Source organism: Notamacropus eugenii, chromosome 2 (genome assembly GCF_028372415.1).
Source record: "Notamacropus eugenii isolate mMacEug1 chromosome 2, mMacEug1.pri_v2, whole genome shotgun sequence".
Lineage (NCBI taxonomy): Eukaryota > Metazoa > Chordata > Mammalia > Diprotodontia > Macropodidae > Notamacropus > Notamacropus eugenii.
This window is the reverse complement of record NC_092873.1, coordinates 36259631-36282346: the sequence shown is the minus strand read 5'-3', so window position 1 is coordinate 36282346 and position 22716 is coordinate 36259631. Positions and strand designations below refer to the sequence as shown.

Sequence of the window (22716 nt, the reverse complement as noted above, 5' to 3'; positions counted from 1 at the left end):
CGCAGGCGCGCTCGGCGGACTCTCGGCCCGGCTGCCCCGCCCCACCCCGCCCGGCGGAGGCGCGAGAGCAGCGGTGTGGCCGCTGTGCCCCGGGCGCTGGCGCTGCAGCCATGGGCAACTGCTACACGGTGGGACCCAACGAGGCGCTGGTGGTGTCAGGTGAGGGCGGGGGCGGTAGCTGCGGGGTACGAGAGGGAACGGGCAGCCCGTGGATGGGAGGGGCGCGGCCGCCGTTGGGGCAGGGCCTCGGGGGGCGGGGGGCCGGAGGAGCAGCTGGGTGCTGGGGGTCAGGGGAGGGGGCGGCGTGGCCGGGGTGTCTGTCCTAGATGCGGGGTCTGAGCTCTTAGTCCGGGGGGGGCTGCCTCCCCGCCCTCCTCGCCTGCCTTCTCCGCGGGGGTCAGTGCTCCTCGCCCCACCCCCACCCTGGGAGCCCCGGGGTGCCGGCACCCGAGGACGCGCGGGGGCCCGGGGAGGAGCTTCCCCTGTCCCGGCCCCCTCCCTCCTGCTGCTGGGAATCCCCTGCCCCCTGCCCCGGCTAGGGCATGGAGGGCTGCGGAGGAATCGGTTCCTTTTCTGCGGAGACCAAGCAGCGGATCCGGGCGTGCGGGCACCACCCTGCCCAGCGCGAAAGAGCCCCGGGGCCGAGGCTTTGAACTGGGTGCTAGTTCTGACTGCCCCCTGCCCGGTGTGGGTGGAGTCTGAGGCCTTAGGGTGGAGGGGGGCAGCCGGAAGCCCCCCGAGTCTGCCTCCCCTCATCTGTCATCTCCCGAGCACCCCAGCCCCACCCTGGCTAGGTGGGAGAGGGAGTTGTCTAGTAGACATGGCTGTTACATTGGGGGTTTTTAAACCCTCAGGCCTTGCAGCTACCAAGGTGCGGGCTATGGCTTTGGGCCCAGCATTGATCCCAAAATCGAAGGCTTTCTCAGTTACCAAGGAAATCCCCTCCTGCTCTCTGCTGTGCTGACCGAATTGGCAGCATGACCGGAGCCTTGAAGGCCACAGGTACAGGGGAGAGAAATACCCCTCCTCTGAGCTGAAAGGAATCCGAGGCTCCGGTCCAGCCCCATCATTTTAGAGGCGCAGCTGAAGCCTGGTGAATGACTTTGCCAAGCATCACTCCCTGTGTCAGAGTGGAATTTGAAGTCTAACCCTCTAGAAACAGTGCCCTAAGGGTTAAAATTAACATTAAGGGTTGCTTTTCTAGTACTTTGTGAAGCCCTAGGTTTATTTTCTAACCTGAAGGCACCCTAAAGTCTATCCCCCTTATCCTAGACCATAAAATTCTTTGTCTTCCCCCATCCTGGGTCTTAAACTTTCTCCTTTCTCCCTTATCTCGTGTCCTCCATCTTCCTCATCGGTCCCTAAATCTCCAACCCCCATTAGAAACCCTAAAAGTTACATCCTTCAGACTGTATATAAGTCTGGTTCTTTTCCTATATCAGTGCCTTTGCTTAGCTCCTAGCTAAATCTCAGACCCTCTGCTTTTGCATCAATAAAGCTCGCAATAGCTATGGAGAACGTCTAAGTGAATGCACTCCCATCGGAACCTCAACACTGACTCCAAAGCCACCTCTTTCCACCAAAGCCCTATCTTTCCCTAGGTCTCTTTCCCAGTAGAAGTGAAAGCCTTGCTCCAGAACTCTCTTGCCCATCTCTGTTGAATATTCCTAAAGCTAAGAGGTAAGATCTGGTCCTCCCCAAGAGCCATCTAGAGAGATGGATGGAGAGCTCTCCCTTCTCACTTTATAACATGTCTTCTTCCCCATCCATCTCTCCAAGCTAGCTCTGACCTAGGAGAATGAGGGCCTCGGGCTACTTTCTTAGGGAGTGAGGATTTCCAGACTGTGGAAACAAGGAGTGGGAGGATGGAAAGGTGGGTACTTCCTGGGCCTATAGAAAGGCAGAGGCAGAAGGTGGAGTTGGCTGGTCTCCAGAACCCAGCCCTGGCATCCAGCAAGTGGCAATGTTGTTAGTAGCAGATTAGAGCAACCAGAAGAGGGGAGGGAGGGACTTATTCCAACCTGCCCTTGCCTCATGGGAGCCTAGATTTGGAGCTATTGTGTATTTCTCACACACATCCATGTTACAGATGAGGAAACTGAGGCCCTGTGAAGTTGCCGAGGTCCCACCAGAAGTGTGTGACTGTGATGGTTCCAGAGCCACTGTTCTTAGCTTTGTCCTTTATCATGTAATACACACCTGGACCAGGGTCTTATATTGGAGCTGGAGAGGATTGAAGAGGTCATTCAGTCTTTTCTCTTCATTTAAAAAAAAAATTGAGTTTTCTGGATGGCTTCTGTTTTTCATATTCTCCTTCCTAATCAAAGCCTCCTTTGTGGGAAAAGGAAGTCAATTTAGTGGAAAATCCCCCTCTCCAGTAACTGCCTGGGACACTGTCCTTAGGCCCTCTTGGCTCCCACATTCCCACCATTATGAGGAGCTGTGTGTCTTACCTGTTCTTTGGAAATGTTCTTGATTTTTCTTTGGCTGAGAGTGTGGAAGTCTCTTTCACTTGTCCCAACCCTGAGTCCTGGGCTAGGAGCCTGTTCTTCCATCCCCCCTTCCCCCCTTCCCCGCTTCCCCACCCTCAAGGTTTCCTCGGAAGATGAGTCCAAGTCTTGGAATTCACCTTGTTATGATCATTTTGTCTCCATCTTCCCATATTTCTCTGAATTCGTTTCTTCTTTTTTTTTAAATTCCTCCTTATTGCACAATAATATTCCGTTGTATTGATAAACCATGGCTTTTTCACTCATTTCATACAAACGCTCTTGGGCACTCACCCACTCACTTTGTTTCAGGGTCTTTCATATCACAAAACATGGGACTCTATCAATGCTGTTTCATCTCTGACCTGCTTGGCAAATATGCCCCGAAGGAAATCACTGAGCCAAAACCTATGAACTCACTTTTGTTGCATAACTCTAAATTGAGATCCAGAACCCAACCCCTTTATCTTAGATAGGAAACCTAGGCCTAGGGCAGATAAAAAGTAAAGGTATTAGCATTAAAACCAGGTCTGTGATGCTTTGGGCGTCTCTCTGGTGCCTGACTGGGACATAGGTTCGTCTTCTGATGGAACCTTGGGGAATGTAGGGTAGGCCCATAACCCAGACCTCTGCAGTGAGGAAACCCATATCCCCTCTGACTTCACAGTCCTTAAGTAAGGGTCAAGAAAAGCTCCCATTAGCCATTTGAACCCACCCTCCTTTAAGGCCTACCCCAGAGGGCTTCTGTTACCAGCTCCTGGACCTCTTGAAGTAAATGTGACCAGATCCATGGCCACCCTCTCTCCTGCTGCTCAGGGACAGATTTCTCTTGTCTTACTCTTTATAGACCATTCCAGTATCGTATGATAAAACAGACGTCTGCATAGTGCTTTAAGATTTACAAAGAGTTTTTTGTGCATTTTCTGATCTGATCTGATCCTCGCACAGCCTTATAAGGTGGTGACATACTGTTTTACAAATGTGCCTGGCAGAGGCTTTGAGAAGTTAAGTGACTTGACCCCATGCCATCAATGTCTTAGGTGAGATTTGAAACCCAGGTTCCTTATAATCCCAAATCTGACACTTCCTCTACTATGCAGCCTATCTTGAGAATTTGCGATTGAGGATTAAATCTTGATGTTTCTATGCCCTGTCCTCCCCTCCCAAACTCACCCCCAAAATCTCTGGATTTCTAACCCCTGGTCCCCAGCAGCTAGAAAGTCCCTTGGGCATCCACTCCAAACCTTCTTCCCTTTATTAATTTCCAGGCCCTTCCCAAGGGTCCATTAAAAGATGAAATGCTGACCTGTCTTCTGGTCTAGCTCTGAATGTATAAAGATATCAGTACATTGAGAGTCTTGCCTTGGCTAGGAACAAGAAGAGGATGATGTGCCATTCATAGGCCAAGTTGGAGCCAGAGTGGAGGAAGAGAATGCAATGAGGGCAAACAAGACAGTGGGGTGGTGGAAAGGGAACCAGACTCCTGTACCTGCCTGTTAAGAGCCGGGTTGGCCTTGCCACTCCTTCTCTAGTGAAAGGGGTCAGACTCCTTGTTGTCTGCTATCACCTGTGTTCACACAAATTCACCACAAGCCTGAGAAGGTGGAAGCAGGTGGCCAAGGAAGGCGGGGTTTGGGGGGGGCAGGTGGGGTCAGGGATGGGAGCAGAGGCTGGGGAATGGAGGAGCTGGGTTCCTCAAGCCCCATCCAGGGGCTGAAGCATCCCCTTTGCCCAGTGGGGCCTGGAGGCCAGAGGCAGGGAAGGCAGGAAGGCCATTCCAAAGAGCCCCTGCTTCCTGTTTCTGCTGCTGCTGATCTGGAGCCCTGCCATCATTCTTTGGCCAAAGCTCAGACCCAAAGATCAGCAGACACAAGACGAAAGTGGGGTGAGGGTGGCCAGAGCCTGCGTTCTTACCCCACACACCCAGTCCCTGTACCCCCAGTGTTAAGAGTCAGCCTGGCCATCCCGCTCTAGGATAAGGAGGTGCTGGGTTTTACCCTCATGGATTTAAGAGCCAGAAAGGAATCTTGCCCATGCGGGTGGGGGTGGGCTCTTTATCCCCCAGTGCCTAACACATTCTTGTTAAGTCCTGTTCAACCCTTCCAGACCTCCTAGACCATAGCACACCAGTTCTGTTCATGGGGTTTTCTTGGCAAGGATCCTGGTATGGTTTGCCATTTCCTTCTCCAGTGAATTAAGACAAACAGAGGTTCAGTGACTTGTTCAGGGTCACGCAGGACCTAACCCATTGCTCTGTTCACTGATCTATCTAGCTACTTCCAAGGCGTGTCTGAGACCAGATTTTAACTCAGGGCTTCCTGACTCCAGTCTCTGCATCCTATCCCCTGAGCTACCTAGCTGCCTTTGCCAAGAACATAGCAGGCACTTAATAAGGGTTTGTTGGATGACTAGCCCAACGCCTCATTTTATAGATAAAGAGAATGGAGTCCTGGGTAAGTTAAGTCATATGCCCTCTGTAAAACAGGCAGTCAGTGGTAGAGCTGGATTTGAACTCAGGACCTTTGTTTGACTTTAAGCCTACATGGCACCTGATCCATGAGTGATACTTGTTTTGGCCCCAGGACAAGGAATGATTTGTGGCCCCTGCTCCAATTTCACTTTATCCTAAAGGAGATTCTGATTTCAAAGTTGGATTCATGCTCCCGGATGCCAGTTATTTCCTGCCTTGGGTGGGCCAGCCCACATGGATATTGGGTCCTAGACTGCAAGAGCCCAAAGGGAGCTGAGGGGCTACCTGGTCCAACTCCCTCAGTGTACCCAGAGGTTAAAGACTTGTCCAAGGTCACCGAGCCAGAATTGGAAGTCAGATCCCCAACTCCAAAGCTTGTACCTCCTCCATTTCCTCCTCCGTAAAACAAGATCAGTAGTGCCCTTCCTATTCCTGAGTTGTATTTTACTTCAGTTTTCAAGCCTCTGGCTGCTCCTAGGGGCCCTCCCTTGTAAAATCAGTGGTAGTCCAAAGCAGCCTCAGCTCCATTCCCCTCAGGAGGAAGGAAATCGTTTTCATCATCATTTCTGGACAGTTAGCAAATTTCCCCTGCTTTTGGGCATCGCCTTCCTCAGGGCTGCTATAGACATCGCTTAGACTTTTCTTCAGGTTCTTATCCTACGTGTCTCTAAATTCTTCATGGTTCTCTTTTATGTTGTCATGATATTATGTTTCATACACACTCTCACACTTACACACATGTACACATGCACATGCACACACACACACACACACACACACACACACACACCACCACCACCACCATCATCATCACCACCACCACCACAGTTTTCCTGATTGTTCCCCAGTTGACTCAGACCTCCTTTGTCACCAGAAGGCTGTTTCTGGGTAATGCCTGCTCCATTTTCCTTTTACCAGATTCCTTTCTCTTTGATTCCCCCCAGAGTGCCCAGCAGTGGGGTCCCTGATGCAGTTTCTCTGACCAGCTCAGTCTCTGTTCTTGCCCCTTCCCAGAATGTTTTCCAAAAAGTTGAACCAGCTTCTAGTTTTGTGAACATTTGGATGAACTTTTTTTACAGTCATCAGAAAATGTCTTTAATTCAGTTCTAAAAGACTATAAATGGGAGTTGCTTTTTTACTGTTACCCACCTGGAAGCTCTAATTAGCCAGGTGAGTGGTGCCCTCACTAAGATCCCAGATTTCTCTGGCCCCTCAGCCTTCTACAGTCAGTCCTCAGCATTACGGGAGCTAGATAGTGCCATAGTGGAGAGTGCTGGGTCCAGTCAGGAAGACCTGATTGCAGATCTGGCCTCAGACACTGACTGGTTGTGTGACCTTGGGCAGGTCACTCAGCCCTGTTTATCTCAGTTTTCTCATCTGTGAAATGAGCTGGAGAAGGGAATGATAAACCACTGCAGTATCTTTGCTAAGAAAACCCCAAATGGGGTCGTGAAGAATCAGTCACAGCCAAAACGACCGAACAACACCCTGTGCTTTTGTTCCAAAGCCATTGTACATTGCTGGAAAAAGATGTGACACTTGCAGAATGGGTCCACTCCTGCCCGGCAAACTCCACCCTCTTCATTTCTTCCCTTTAATTCTCCGTTAGCAACTGTAACACCCCTACCCCACCCCACCCCCGGCACGACAGGAACCACAGCTGACATATTCAGTCATTGCAACACAGGCATCATCCCCATTGTGCAGATGAGGAAACTGAGGCCCAGTGATGTGCCTGGGCCACACCGCTAGTAAGTATTCTAACAGGGATCGGAACCCAAGTCTCTTCTGCCTTCAGATATCTGATGTAGCCTTTGTGATTCCTTCTCGGTTTGCTCAGGTTTTACCCTCCTTCCTGCCTGGGACAGCGGGCAAGTCACTTTACCCCTGTCAGATTCACTGTCTACATCTGTAAAATGGGAAGAAAAATACCTGTGGTGTACATGTTTTGGTTTTTCAGTTGTTTTTGTTTTTTTAAAAACTTAAAGAACCTCACAAGCGTGCCAGGAATGTGAATGAGGCTTAGCTGTTCTTACCTCTGACCACCCAGCTTCCCACCATGCTGCTCTCTTGCTCTCTCTGTCTTCTCCCTCCCTCCCTTCCTTTCTCTCCCTCTCCATCTCTCTCCATTCTCCCTCCCTCCTTCTCCATCTCTCTCTCTGTCTCTCTGTATATAGTTGTCACCTTGTAATATCTCTCTCCCTCTGTGCCCTGTCTCTCCAAATAGACCATAGGCTTCCTTTGAGCCACAGCTGTGTCTCACAAATGCTTGTGTCCAAGTGCCCACACACATCCAGTGCTTGGTAAGCATTTGTTAATGGTGATGTATAGGTCCAGAGGATGTCTTGTGAGCCCAGAGCTAGTGTTTCTCCTCAAATGAAAGGATAGAAAAATAGGAGGAGGGACAGCACATGGCCTCTAGAGAGAACTATATGACACAGTGGATAGAGCACCAGCCCTCGATCAGGGTACTGAGTTCAAATCCAGCCTCAGACACTTGACACTTATAGCTGTGTGACCCTGGGCAAGTCACTTAACCCACATTGCCTCACAAAAAATAAATAAATAGGCGTAGGGAACAAGAGTTACGGGTTTGGGTTTAATAGGAAAATCCTCCCAATAAATCAGACTCTGAGCAAGAACAGGCCCCTGAAGGCTGCCACGGTCCCCTTGGCAGTCTAAGCCAATGCTGGTTGACCACCTATCAGGACTCTCACAGAAGGTACCTAGAGACAGACGAACCAGAGACAGCCTCTGCGGTCCCTTGCGTCTCCAAGGTCCTGTGAGCTCCACACTAACAGCGTCTCGATTTGCTTTGTAGGAGGCTGCTTCAGTCCAGATGCAAAGAAGTATGTGTTTGGAGGCTGGGCGTGGGCCTGGTGGTTCATCTCAGATACACAGAGGTAAGGGCCTCCTGGGGGGAGAGGGGAGGATGTGCCCTGAGGGGGCAGTGGAGACTCTCCTCAGTGATCAGAGCTAGTTCCTCTGACCAAAGCTGTCCTGTGGGACCCAAGGTTTGTGTGGGGAGAGGTTACATTGCCAGGTTGGCAGTGGTTGGCATCGATGGCATTCCAGAGAATTGGGAACTTCCCATCAGATAGCCTTAATTCTAGGCCTGTCCAGTCTTGGTGTGCTCTTGGGCACCAGGCCTGCATATGGACAAGAAGTAGAGATGCAGGCTCGGGACAAACAGACTAAATACTTACATTCTTTCCAGGCTGCAGTGGAAGTGTCCTGGGGGCAGAGTGAGGAAGGGGGAGATCAATGCTCAGGGCTCTTTTTTAATCAGACCCAGAGAACTGCATGGGGCTTGTGCCATCTGACATCAGATCAGACCTGATCAGAAGAGCTCCCAGAGCCAGGGGCCAAGGCAGTTCCAGGTGCCTGGTGCCACCCTTCCCCTTCAGGAAGAGACCAGACAGCTACCCCATAAGGAGAGCAGCTGCTGTCCCCTATTCCCCACCCTTCCTCTGTTTTAAGAAATGATCTTTCCCAGAATCCTTCAGGGAAGTTAACCTGAAAATTGGGGTGACAGTGGAAAACACTGAAGGAAGAGGAATTGAAATTTGAATCCCCTCCCTGTCCCGACCCTTCAGAGGTGTCAGGGCATTCATAAAAGAACACTGCCAGGATTAGAAGCTGGTGCTTGAGTAGTGGTCACTGCCTCTCAAAAGGCTCTGGTTTCCTGTTACCATTCCTTCTTCCCTATCTTCTCCTTATCTCTCTGCTCTACAGCAAGTCTTTCTTCTTGGGTCTTGGGGTCCCAGGGAGCTCCCTGGCACAGAGATGTCAGGATTGGGTCTTGGGGTCTGCTGCAGAGACCTGACCCTATAGAAAAGCAGACCTACCCAAAGGTGTTCTTCCCAGGGAGTGATCTGTGCAGGATCCTAGTGTGTCAGTGCTGCTGGATCCCTCAGATCCCTTCATTTCATAGGAGGACAAGGCTCTGGGCAGGTGTCCCCAGGCCTGGGGTATCCAGCTCTGGTATACAGACTGAGGTCACCAACCAGCACCTCAAGGTTTCAGCCCTTTCCTTGTCACTTAGCTTCTCTTAGTGCTCAATTCCCCTGCTGTTGTGACTCTGACAGGTTCATCTCTCGGGCATGGACACACAGCCACTTTCCTCTTCCCTCAACTGGCATCAGGGGCATTGAAGCTGAATCTCTGGCCAGGAATTTCTAGCCAGGGCCTCCAACCTCCTTGTGCAAACAGGTATTAGGCAGGACTTGTCTGGACCGGGCACCTGATCTCACCTACCCCACTCTTGGAAAAGGCACTGCCATAGCCGGTCGACCTGGCTCTCTTCTCACCTCCTCCTTGTCCCCCCTGCCAAGCATGATGGAAGGCATCTCTCTCTGATCTGTGGTTCTCCCTCCATCTCTGGCATCTGAGCTGCAGCCTTTGTCTCTCTTTTGCTCCTTCCTCCTCCTCTCCCTCACACTCTCCCTCCTGGCTTCCAGCACAGAGCAATTTGAGCCAGCCTTCACTGCATCAGCCTCTAGAGAGAGGAACCTGGTAGTGGGGCTAGAAGCAGAGAAGACACTCCAAGCCGGACCCTTCTGCCACATGATCCATGCGCTCGCACAAAGGCAGGGAAGGAGGGATGACTGAGGAAGATGGGGAAGGTGGGCCACACCACTATAATTGTCATCAAGGACCCCTGAGGATGGCAGAGAGAAAACTTGGCCAGAGAGCCCCCAGTGCCAGGAGGAAAACCACCAGCCCCTCAGATGGGCACATGGGTTCCTTCTCTGTTACAAACTTGGCCTTCTCGTGCAGGCTGCCTGCTAACCCTCATCCCGCCCTGTGGCAGCCAGGCCTGCCTGTGGGGCTACTCCCTGCTAAGCACCCCCTCTTGTTCCCTTCTTGCTTTTCAGATGACTTCTGCTTCTCCCCTCCCCTTTCCTTCCCCCATCCTGGGACTTTCATAAGAGAAACATAGACGCAATCACATTACCAGGAGGAAAGAAGGTCACAGGCCACCACCTGCCTCTCCCAAGCATTGTCCCTGCTTGGCTGGGGTGTGCCTGGGACAGTTCTCCGAAGCTGAGCTAGATTCCTGACCACACTTGGCCAACATTGGAGTGAGGCTTGGTTGTCCCCTGTGAATATACCTGAGCTGCCCAGGGGCTTGTCGAGGCACAGGCCAGGCAGCACTTACTGGAAGTACCCCTGGGTAGACTGTCCCTCTGGGCGGAACTAACTGGAAAGTGCGGGGTTTATTATTTAGAAAAAGAAACCATCATTTTAAATCTTAAAGAAACATGCTGTGTTTGCTGCCAAGTAGACCCCCCTGAGGGGTCCCCACCCCATGACTGGGGAAAGGGAGCTTTCTGGTCCTTGGCAGAGAGGGAGATGAACTCCCTCAGTCTATGTCAGGCCAACTAGCCAGCGTCACACAGAGCTATGAGTGCCCCCTCTCTGCTTCTGGAACCTTCATCCCCAAAGTCCTTTGTGGGGAGGGGGGTGTGCTCCTTCAGCAGAACCACACTCACATTCAAAGGCCTGAGCGTGCAGAGTCTGGGTGGGGGGAAAGGGGTGAATGAGGTGCAGGGTGCCAGGCCCTGCTCTGGGCATTGAGGATCAGTGCCTGTCTGGTAACCACTGTATGTATTTGCTGTGTCCCCTTCCCCTTTCCTCCTCCTCTCCCTTTCCCCAACTCCCCACTCCCTGGCTGCCGCTCAGACTGACTCTGGAGGTTATGACCATCCTGTGTCGATGTGAGAATATTGAGACGTCGGAGGGGGTCCCGCTATTCGTAACAGGGGTTGCACAGGTAATAACCCACCTGCTTCCTCCATCTGTGTTTAATCTTTCCTTTTGCCCCAGTGGGGCCTAGCAGACAGCAACTAGAGGACCAGATCTTCTGAATGGGACCTTCTCAGTGTGTTGCTCCCAGCTCCCACCCCCCACCCTATCTCCACAGCTTTGGTCATGTAGGTGGCTTCAGCAGAGGTGTCTGTGCTGCACCCCCTCACCACACCCACCGCCAGTCTGTGGACGGCTCTCCAGACCCCACCTCAGGACTGAGTCCGGAAGAGATCGAGGGATGCTGAGAACTGTGTCCTGATCAGCCAGACGGGACCTTCTGATAGAGCTCAATAAGCAGGCCTTGGGGGAAAGGGTTGCTTTGGGACGTGAGTGTGTGAGTTGTGAGTGTGACTGCTGTCAGCCCCAAGCTCCCTCCTGACACATGCCACCTTGGCCTCTGCTTCCTACGCTGCACCCCAGGCCCCATTCCCACCTGCCATGTTCCCCCAAATGGCAGTCTACCCATCTGTGTGAAGAGGAGAGATTAACGCCTGTGCACATGAGAGATGCCCTGCCTGGACTCGGGGGCGGTGGAAATGAACCCCTGGCGGGGTGGAGGGAGGGTCCAGTCAACCCCCATGTTGAGGGGACCCTGATAGTCCTCCAGGATGAGGCCAGCCCTCCCACCAGGAGCTAAAGCAGGAGCAAAAGCCTTCCCACCCCTTCTCCCAAGAAAACTGAGTCCAAGGTCACCACCGCACTGATCATTTTACTGCCTCACCTTCCAAGCATCCTTTGAGACAGCTCTTCCAGAGCAAAGCTCTGGTCAGGGACCCAGGGACCCTCAGCTAGCTCATAACTCACAGAGTGGCCTTGGACAAGCTACTTCTGCCGAATGGGCCTCAGTCTTCCCATGCATGAAATGGGGAGAATAACTCCTGGGAGCACAGATGAGAGGAAGTATGGGCATGCCTTATGAAAGAGGAATTCTAGAAACCTAAGGTTTCTCATGAGGATGACTTTGCTTTTAAAACCTTGGTGAATTAGGATTGCTCTTACTGGCCAAGTCTATTAGGTATCCTTCATGGAATTAGAGATCAGGATCTTCTGGTGATGGAGCAAGTAGCCACAAGTCCAGCTTTCTGCAGGCCAGGGCCTCCATTCCATTATTAGTAACAATTTAAAACAATAACAAGGCGGCCTGCAAGAGCCCCTGAAGGCACATCCTCCATCGCCCTGCAGGGCCCCGCCATGCTGCCAGTACCCTTCAGACAGGCAGAGAGACGGCTTTCTTTTTCCTGAAACATCCCCCCCACCCTGCCTTGGCATCTGGTCTCTCTTCTCCTGTTTTCCTGCTAACTCCACAGAGGTCTGGGGTGTCCTTGAGTAGGAAGGAGCATCATGTAGCATCTCTTGTGGGGGCCGCCTACCCATCAGGCACCCTGGCTCCTCCGGCCCTCATCCTTAATCTCACCCTGTCTACTATTTGCTTCCCTGCTGCCTGCAAACGTGCCTGGGGCTCCACCTCCTTAAAAAAACCCTCCTTTGACCCTGTGAGCTTTCATCCCTTACTTTCTTCTCAGCTAAACTCATTGAGAAAGCTGGATTCACTTCCTCTTCTCTCACTGGCTTCCTGTAATCTGAGCTGTGGCCTCTTCATTCAAACGAAACTGACCTCTCCAAAGGGACCAGAAGTCACTAGCTCCTAACTAGAAATCCTTTTTATGTTTTTATTTTGTCTCTACCAATTGTATTATTAATATGTGATTGATATTAGTATATCCTATAGTTCATTATTAACATGCGTTAACAGTTTATTTAACGTTTTTATTTTCTCTAAGTATTGTTATGTTACTAATGTTGATAGATTGGTATGTTGATAATACATTATTATAAATATGGTGGTTTTATTAGATTTATTTAATGCTTTTTTTTCTCCATCACATGTAAACAAATTTTGGACATTTGTTTTTTATAATTTTTGATTTCTGAATTCCTTTCCTCCCCTCTCCTTTCTTTGATAAGGCAGGTAACTGAATACAGAGTAGACGCATGCGGTCACACAGAACCTATTTCCATGTTAATTACAGACCCAGGCTTTTGCTCAGTCCTTTACCTTGACCTCCACAATGTCCAGCACCATCCATCGCCCTCTTCTCCTGTCTGGGTTTTCATGACCTTGCTTTTCCATGGTTCTCTTCCTCCCTCTCTCTGACCATTCCTCTTCTGCCTCCTTGTCCACCCACACCACAAATGTCCCTCCCCCACCGCAGGCTCTCCTAGCTCCTGTTGTGCATTTGCCAAATACCTGTTCTCCCTTGGTGACCTCTTCAGCCAAACCCATGAGTTAGATGATCATCTCTATTCAGATGACTCCCAGTCTCTCTCCTGAATGCCAGTTCCCCATCACCAACTGGTTTTTGAACATCTTGAGCTAGATCTCCCGTAGTGTTTTCTTTCTTTTTTTGAAGGCAGTCAGGGTAAAGTGACTGGCCCAGGGTCACATAACTAGTAAGTGGCTGAGGCCAGATTTCATTCCAGGGCCCCACCATAGGCACTTCAAACTCCACATGCCCCAAAGAGAGCTCATTATTTCCCCACCCCCCCCATGCCCTCCAAGCCCTGTCCTCATTTGAACTCCCCTATTGCTGGCAGATGCATTCTCTTGTCATCTTGCCCTCCTCCCTCCCATTCCCTTCATCTGGCCAGCCTGTTGCCAGGCTTCACTGCCTCTCCTGGGCATGTCCCCTTCTCTCACTTCCTGATAGCACAGCCTTCCTTGCCTCTCCCCAGCCTTGATGTCTTTCCTCACTGACCCATCCTCTACTGAGCAGCCCAATGAGTTCCACCAGCTCCCTGGGACTTTAAGGGTCAGTTTTCATGTGACTTCCTCTGTTTGCTGTTTAATCCCCTTAATAACTCAGTCCCTTCCTGCCTTTCCAGCCTTTTTACCTCAGACTCTCCTCCACATACTCAATGTCTGGCCTCCTTACACTTCCTTGAACCAAGTGCTCTACCTGCAGTCTCCATGCCTTTTTAGGTTGGTCCAGATGCCTGAATGTCTGTCACTTCTCTGTTTCCCTGCTTTCCTTCTGCAGGAGACCTCTCAGATCCCCTTCCAGGATCTATGTATCCATCTTATACCTTCCTATCCATTACGTCCTCTCTCCCCTGTCAGATGAAACTCTGCCTTTCTCTGCCTCTCAGTGCATAGCACTGTGCTTGGCACGTACAGAGCAAATGTTCCATCAACTTTGGTCACAGGGCTGGATGCTTCAGCACCAGCTTTCCCCATTGGAGTCAGCTCCGATTTGAGGACTAATGACTGGAGTCCCCAAAGAGCCCATAGGCCCATGCAGTGGGTCAAGCTCAGCTCTTCCTCAGCAGCCTCTTGACTGAGTCCCAGACCCTTCTGTGGTGTAAAGACCATGGCTGCCAGGAATGTGACAACCCTCATTCAACCCCCACCCCTCCCCATCATCTCTCAGGCCTAGACCAAGAGGAAGCTGCCTCCACCCCCGGGGTCATGGAAGCCCTTTTGAACCCAGAGACCATCTGTGAACCTGGCAGAGAAGCTTATTTTGTGGGTGTATTCCAGCCTTAGAGACAACTGGAGGTCAGAAGTGCCCTCCCTCCCTCCCTTCATTTCTGTGTCCTAACTGGACGCATGCTCAGGGCCAAAGGAATTTGAGCAGGGGCCAGAGTCAAGACGCCAGGCTCTCGAGGGGAAATGGGAGTTGTCTTTCCATCCAGATCCTCCAAGGCTGGGTGACATCTCCTGGTATGTCATTTGTGTTGGCTGGGGATGGAGCAGAGGGAGACAGACTCTAGTGGCACCATTTCCCCCAAAAAAACAGTTTAGGAATAGAATTCTGGGCTGGAACTTAGGCAATGCAACCACCCTGTGTAAATGTCCCATTGGATGGGGCATAGAGTGTGCTTAACTCATGTCAGGTCCTGTGCTGTGTGCTGACCATTCAAAGGAAAAGCAAAATGTTCCCTCAGAGACCGTACATTCTACTGGAGGGAATCCACTTGTATGCAGAGAATAATATGCAGAGTAAATGCAGAAGTAGGTTATTGTGGGGTGGTGGGACTCAGGGAAAGGCTTCAGCTGGAAGGGGCCTCCTAAGCCAGGCTCTGAAAGAAGGTGGGTGTTTGAAGAGGGAGGACCCTCTAAGCAAGAGGCTCAGCCTAGGCAAAGTCCTGGTGATAGGAACTGAGCTGCTTACTTAGGATCAGTTGTCTGGAGGACTCCTTTGACCAGAGAAACAAAAACACAGTTGTCAAGGAAGGGGAAGTTACTGGAGAGTCAGAACCGGTGAGTGATTTGGGGACACTGAGCTGCAGAGTAGGGGAGATTGGTCACTTTTCCTCAGCAGTGGGTCAGCCTGACCCCTAATTCTCTGGAGTCTTATCACTCTCCCTCCCACGTTACTCTCATGGTCTGTTTCTTTTCACATTCCGTACTTGGCCACCCCTCGATGCCAGGAACATCAGCAACCACTCCTTCATCGTTTCCCACATCTTGGGGGCAGGGCAGGAGGCATTTTATCCCAGTGCTCTCCTGGAGTGCTTTAGATCTGTAGGAAAGCCTTTATTATCCCCCAAAAGTTAATGATTTCTTCTGACCACTTTTGTCAGAATCTTTGCAAAGGGGCTGTTTGCAGGGGATGCAGTCCCCAGATTTCTCAGTTTTGCTTCTTTTCTATATGCCCTAAGGCAGGAACCCCAAGGTCTAAGGCCCAGAAGCCCCTTTCACCCACCACTCTCCTCTTCAGAGACTTCAGCTCCCTGGCACCAACTGTGCTCTGTAAAACTCCCTGCTGCTATCAGCCAAACTGCCTGGGCCCTGTCTGCCCTTGCCCCCTCCTCCACCTGCCTCCATCCATGGCCTGAGCACTTCATTCCATTTCCACTCAATTAACTTGACCCTGACGTTAGTGCTTTCGAATGGACAAAGCACCCTCTGAGCTCTCCATTTCAGCAACCATTTTTCCTGCCCTTCAGACCATCCCTAGTATGGCTTTTCTTTCCCGTGGTCCTCCATGTGGGCTGATCTGAGTAAGAGTGGGGGTGGAACAGGCCAAAAATCTGGCTGGTTTTCATTCTCTTTCCTGAAATCTGTTCTTCACTCTACCTTCATGCCCTGACCACTCTGACCCCAAGATCTTCTCAGACATTCAACCCTGCCCAAGGCGTCTGCCAGGGTGACCAAGGCTGCTGGAGCTGCCCCCAACACCCTCAGAGCTCTCGCACTTGGACACATGCACATGTCTTACATTTTTTGACAGGATTTCCCTAGAGATAATGACGTTGCAGCCCCGTTGCGAGGACGTAGAGACGGCCGAGGGGGTAGCTTTAACTGTGACGGGTGTCGCCCAGGTATAGTAACTCTGGGTATAGCCTCTGGGGCTGGGGGGAGGGGGAGAGAGGACAGGAGCCACCTCCTCCATCTCGATGGGCAATTGGAGACATTCTCTCCACGATGACCTCCTCTCCAGTGGGGGCTCAGGAACCCAGGTGAAAGGCCTCCTTGGCCCAGTCATTCTCCAGGGCCTGGCTTTAACCTCTCCTGCTTTGCCATCTCCATCCTCAGGCAGAACCAATCACATCCACCTTCTCTCCTCAGGTTGGCCATGTCAGCCATCCCCTCCCCAGAGGCCTCTGCTGTTCCAACCTCTGGGTGTTTGTAGGTGTTGGAGTCTACCCACAGCTCAAAGTCCCTCCTGGGCCCTGAGAAAGGGTCTGGCTTTACTAGGAGCTGGAGGGGACTTGATGAAGAACCTAAGAGAATAATCAACAAGAGAGAACACACACACACACACACACACACACACACACACACACACACACACACACTCACTCTGGCTGCATTCCCTGATCTAGTGAGATAGTCAGTCGGTGTCTGCCTTTCTCTGTCTCTGCCTCTCTGGGCATAAGTGTCTCCTAGGGGCCAGAAAGTCCCCTTGAGAGGGAGGCAAGGGCCAAGGTGCTGATATGGGAAGTCAGGTCAGGGGGAACAGAGCAGGGCCTCCGAGTACAGGGATGCAGGTCAGCTGAGGCAGTGGAGTGCTGGGACTTCAGCTCAGACCTGGATGTTGAGGCATTCCTGAACAGCACAGAGCAGATACTGGCATGCATAATTTCTTACTGAAAGTAGAAGGTCATTTGCACTCTTGGCCACCAGAACCTTGGGACAAATGTACCCATCTTTGTGGAGTGGTCTCAGATGGTGGGGAGGGAACAGAAGCAGTCTGTGATTGATTGAGGAGCCACAGGGGCTGGGGGGTGGCAGAGCCATCTCCCTAGGCTCTCTGGCCCAGAGTAAGGGTAGCAGGCTGCTGCCCGGCCTTTTTATTTTTTTAAACAACTCTTTGCGCCAATTAACTGTGTTCTGGCCTGCTTCCTTCTCTGCAGGTGAAAATTATGACTGAGAATGAGCTGTTAGCTGTGGCCTGTGAGCAGTTCCTGGGCAAAAATGTCCATGATATCAAGAATGTGGTCCTGCAGACCCTCGAGGGCCACCTGCGATCCATCTTAGGTGGGGTACAGTTCCTGCTCCGGACCCCAGCCCTTCCCTGGCCCACCCCCTTCCTTCCTTTCCCCTGCCAGATCCTTAACTGATGATCATCTGGCCTCCTCTTGGAACACCTGCAGGTAGAGAGTGGCCCACTAGTTCCAGAGAGACCCCGTTTTCACTTTTAGACAGTTCCGAGTGTTAGCAAACAGTTGGTGTCTCAGTGGATAAAGTGCTGAGACTAGAGTTAGGAGCACCTGGGTCCAAATCCAGCCTCAGACACTTACTAATGTGTGACCTTAGGCAAGTCCCTTCTCCATGTTTGCCTCAGTTTCCTCATCTGTCAAATGAACTGGAGAAAGGAATGGCCAACCCCTCCAGTATGTCTGCCATGGACAGCATAGGTGTGCTACAGCCCATAGGATCAAGAAGAGTCAGACACAACTGAATGTGACAGGAAGTTCTTGTGGGCATCTCGCTCCAATCTGGGACTCCCACTCATCCCTCCTACAATTCTGTCCTTGGGGGCCAAGCCTTCACATACCTAAAGGCCACTCTGGGGTTCTCTGCACCAAATATCCTCATTCCCTTCATCTCACTCCTCCATCGAGCCTGAGATCCAATCTCCCCTTCCCTTGGACGTAGACCAACTCATCCCAGGCCTTCCTCTCTGAAGGCCCCTGGTCTGAGCCCAGCAGAGGAGGTCAGAGCTCTATCCCCATCCTTTCTCTGGCCTCCACACTTTTCAGGGTAGTCAACAAGGCCTGTAGGCTTTTGTTCACCCTGTTACACTATTGATGTTTATTGAACCCCAAGTGTCTTAAAAGCCCAAGATGTTTTTCACCTGATCCAGCCCCCGCTTTTTCCCATCCCTCCATCCACAGAGATGTGTCTGTCCCCCTGTAGCAGGGAAGGACAGAGCCTCAAGGTCAGCCTGGCCACACAAGGTCCAGTTGTGGAGTGGAGGTTGAGGGTTGGGCCCCTCTGGGGTTGGAGTGGGAAGTCTTTCGGTTGAGATAGATGTTACGGTATACATAAATCAGTCTACTTGATGCACTCGGACTGTAAGAAATACCATAAGCTGAAAGATCTAAGAGAATGGAGAAGAAAAAAATAAGCCCAACTCCAACATTCTTAGAAACATCCCGGGGTCCCAGACTTGGAACTGGACAGCTAGCTATTAAACTTCCTCATTTGTAGATGGGAAAACTGAAGCTTACCATGGTTAAATGATTGACCCAAGGTCACACGGAGAGCACAGAGCTGAGACTGGAACCCATGCCTTGTGACTAAATCCAGGGATCAGCCCCTGGGAAATGAGGGTGCCCCTCAGGTTTTAAGGGAGTCTCCTCCTCACCCCCATCTCCTCCCCTGCCAGCACCTTCATACTCCTATCCATCTTGAACCATCAGAAAACTGGTTTGTACAGGCCATGATCTGGCAGAACAATCCTTAGGATGGATGGATGGAGGAAGTGTGGGAGGGACACTGGAGGCCTGGGCATATGCTACTTCTTTGTGCTTGTCTGAAGGACCTCGTTTGCTTTATCTGTGAAATGAGCCAATAGTGCTTGGGGGGCACAGCAAATTAGGGAGGGCAGCCTGGACCCCTCTATGAGGACAGGCAGGTGAGGTGTTATTGATGTAGATGTGGTTAAATGTAAGATGGATCTCAAGAGATTGAATTAAGAACTCTCAGGACAGGGTCAGGCAGTGGAGGGTAGAAGCAGGCAAGTCACCACCATCCACACCACACTTCTCTGCCCTAGTCTGTGGATTCTCCAGGTGTGGAGTATGCAGGCCTGAAGGAGTGAGTGAGGAGTTAGGGTTTGATTCAGGCCTTTGCCCCCCTCAGGGACCCTGACGGTGGAGCAGATCTACCAGGACCGGGACCAGTTTGCCAAGCTGGTGAGGGAAGTGGCCGCCCCTGATGTGGGTCGCATGGGCATCGAGATCCTTAGCTTCACCATCAAGGTACAGTCCTCACTGGGGTATGATGGGGCCCCTCAGCCCAGAGCTCCCGAGGGCTCTCACTCCATCCTCTTGGGGCTAACTTTCTTAAACTCCCACAGGATGTGTATGATAAAGTGAATTACCTGAGCTCCCTGGGCAAATCCCAGACGGCCCAGGTCCAGAGAGACGCCGACATCGGAGTGGCCGAGGCAGAACGAGACGCAGGCATCAGGGTAAGGGGAAGTCCTGGCCTGGGAGGAGAGACAGTGGTCTGCAGCATAGGGCTTCCTGCCACCCTGTCAGCAAGGTGCCTCAAAACCCAAGGACTGACCCAGACTTTTGCTGCCCCCCAGGAAGCTGAATGCAAGAAGGAGATGTTAGACATGAAGTTCCTGGCAGACACATATATCGCTGATTCCAAACGTAACTTCGAGCTGAAGAAGTCGGCCTTCACCGAGGAAGTCAGCATCAAGGTGAGGGTGGCAGAGCCCGGGGACGGGGATGGGCATGCAAGGGCTCAGGCAAGGGGAGGACGGGAGTCCAATGCCCTCTCTTCTCACAGACAGCCGAGGCCCAGCTGGCCTATGAGCTCCAGGCTGCCAAGGAGCAGCAAAAGATTCGACAGGAGGAGCTTGAGATTGAGGTGGTGCAGAGAAAGAAGCAGATCGACGTGGAGGAGCAGGAGATCCTCCGGACAGCCAAAGAGCTAGTGTCCACCATCCGGCAGCCCTCAGAGGCTGAGGCCCACCGCATCCAGCAGATCGCTGAGGGAGAGAAGTGAGGGCAGGTGGCCTGTACCCGGGCCTGAAGGGCGGGGAGGGGGAAAACCACCCTGAAGCTTCCATGAGATCCAGCTCCCAAGACTAGTTGGGAGCTGAACACCACCCCCTCCAAGCTCAACACTAAAAGGAGGTGGCAAAAGGCCTGAAGTGAGAATGGGCAGGGTCCCCCAAGGTGGGAATTCAAAAGCATGGAAAAGGAACAGTCCCTGTTCCAGAGAGAGACCAGATGGAGAGGTCCCAGGGTGTGGGGTACAGGGCTGCAGAGCCAGGCTGGTCTCCCACTGCCTCTCCTCCCTACCCCCAGAGTGAAGAAGGTCCTCCTGGCCCAGGCAGAAGCTGAGAAGATCCGGAAGATAGGGGAGGCAGAAGCCATGGTGATCGAGGCTCTGGGCAAGGCTGAGGCCGAGCGGATGAAGCTCAAGGCTGAGGCCTACCAGCTGTATGGCCACGCCGCCAAGCTGTCCCTTGTGCTCGATGCCCTCCCCTCGGTGAGAGGACCATAGCCCCGGCCCCTGGATAGAAAGCTTGGGGCATCCTGGGGAAGGGCAGATGTCCCAAGGCAGTCCATACCCATGGATCACAGCTGGACCAGGTCCCAGAGTACTGCTCACTCCTCACCATCTTGAAGCCCCCATCTCTCCCAAAAGCAATGCCAGTGTGCAGTCCCCAGGCCCGCAGTGTGTGGGGGAATTGGGGCAGCTTCAGTCCAGTCTCAGCCCAGGAGGAGTGCAGGCTTTGAAGAGAGAGGGAGAGGAGGGAGCAGACCCCTTGTGGTTGTGTCTGGATGCTGCCTACTCTAACCCCAACCCTCCTGGCCTAGATTGCTGCCAAGGTGGCTGCTCCACTGACCAAAGTGGATGAGGTCGTGGTGCTCAGCGGTGACAACAGCAAGGTCACGAGTGAAGTAACGCGCCTGCTGGCGGAGCTGCCAGCTTCTGTTCATGCTCTCACTGGGGTGGACCTGTCCAAGGTGAGGTGGGTCCCTGACCATGGGAGGGCAGGGGTTCAGGTGGGAGAGAGTCTCCCTGCAGTGTCTTTTCTTCTCTCCCTAGATCCCTCTGGTTCAGAAGGCAACAGGGACACAGGGCTGAGGAGGCCTCTCCCAGCTGCCTGTCCTCCGACGTGGGTTCTCCTCCCAGGGACAATGGAAGTTTTACCAACTCTGGTGCCTGATTTTGTGGGGGCCTGGAGCATGGCCTGACCCGGTCCATTCACATCAGTCTGTCCTGTCATCCTCTGCCTCTTCCTCTGTTCCTTGTCTCTTGTGTTTGTGTGTGCACTCTTTCCTCACCTCCACCAATCATAATTGAAGCTAAGGATGTTTGCAATCACTGTCTGTCTTGGGGAGCAGCCTGCCTGCTCCTCATAATCCTGGTGCCTTGAAGTTCCTTGGTCGTCCATTTGTCCATGGTGTGGCACTTGCCCGAGTGCAGCCCAAGGGAGGAGATGGCCTGGGGTGGGGAGGCCTTGAGTTGTTCTGCCACACTCATCAGAAGCCATGGCCTCTTGAGCTTCTGCCAGCCTGGGATTGGCCTGCCTTCCCTAGCCATCCCCTGGCCTTGTCCCCTCCCATACCAGCCAGCCCTCTGGTGCGGGGAACACTGTGGAGCACTGGGCCGGGGCCACTGGCTCCTTTGCAAAGGCTTTTGTGACTCTCTAGCTGCCAGAACCCATTTTGGGGTGTGAGTTGTTGGGAGAACAAAGGGAGGGTCAAGCTGCCCCCTGTCCTGTGCAGGGGCTTCATCTTGCCCAATAGTGTGCCAAGAGCAGAAGGAGGCTGTCTAGGACAGTGTGCATGTCCCTCCCTCATAACTCAGGGTTGCCTGCTGCTTGGGCATGACCCTGGGGGCAGAAAGAGAAGGTTCCTTACTGGCTAAAGGTGCAAGTAGGCGCAGCAGAGAAGCCAGAACCCCAGGACGACTTGCCCAGGGAAGGGCCACAGTACCCTTTGTCAAGGTGGTCTGCATCCTCATGGGCAGATTCCAGTGTTTCTTGGCCCAAGGTGCTGCCCTTTGTTGAGGCCTCCACATTCCTCCTGCCACCTCTTTAACCCTTCCACGGGACACGTCCCAGGCTCCATATTGTCCTTTCTGCTTGATGCTCTGGAGCCTGTTGTAGAACATCTATAAAATTTCTCCCAGCTTGCATTCTTCTGAGAGCTGCTGATGGGGCAAGGAGCTGACCTTCCTCTGTCCAGTTTGCCCTCCCCGCCCCAATCCCGGGGCTGTCACTCGGCCAAAAGAAAGAAGGTAAAGAGACAGATGGTCACCCTAGTTGCCGAAGTCTAGACCAGGTGTATCCTGGGCTGTTAGGTGTGGACCAAGCTGAGGAGGGCACAGACTGGGAACATAGAAGAAGCTGGCCTAGGGCACAGAGTGCTGTGTCCCATCTGGGCACAGGCCCAACCCTACCGGATGGGTTTCCAGTTATCCCTGAGGCTGCTGGCCTGCGCCACGTCACTGTCTCTGCATGTGAATGCTGCATGTCTGGCCTGGGCCCTGCCTCCTGCCCCCTGGTGTAATAAAGACTCCTTGCACCCAGCTGGCTGCGCTGTGTTGTCTTTTTGGCAAGGAAGGATGGAAAAAGGGCTGGGTCTGATAAAGCTTCTGCTGCTGTTTCCTGCTATGTCCACCAGAGGGCAAGAGCATTAAGATAAAGATGTCAGTGACTCCTGATGAGAGGTCAGGGTGCCCAGGGCAATGCCTGACTGCCTTGCAATTCAGTATGGGGGAGGAAAGCACTAAGAGGAATA

General features: G+C 52.4%; 1 protein-coding gene across 3 annotated transcripts; it reads left to right on the top strand.

Moving 5' to 3' along the window:
• Nucleotides 1-9: 9 nt before the first annotated feature.
• Nucleotides 10-22504, top strand: FLOT2 (flotillin 2). Of its 3 annotated transcripts, none has more exons than XM_072639809.1 (11): nt 10-159; nt 7781-7862; nt 16005-16095; nt 17131-17254; nt 19085-19203; nt 19302-19415; nt 19536-19655; nt 19745-19959; nt 20269-20452; nt 20785-20934; nt 21017-22504. In XM_072639809.1, the coding sequence occupies exons 1-11, from the start codon at nt 111-113 to the stop codon at nt 21053-21055; spliced, it is 1287 nt and encodes a 428-aa protein (XP_072495910.1). In that variant the 5' UTR covers nt 10-110; the 3' UTR covers nt 21056-22504. The 3 variants fall into 3 exon arrangements, with proteins under 3 accessions (XP_072495910.1, XP_072495913.1, XP_072495911.1); XM_072639812.1 differs by lacking the exon at nt 16005-16095 and adding an exon at nt 10645-10735 and having other exon boundaries at nt 23-159; XM_072639810.1 differs by lacking the exons at nt 10-159; nt 7781-7862 and adding an exon at nt 10645-10735.
• Nucleotides 22505-22716: the final 212 nt, after the last annotated feature.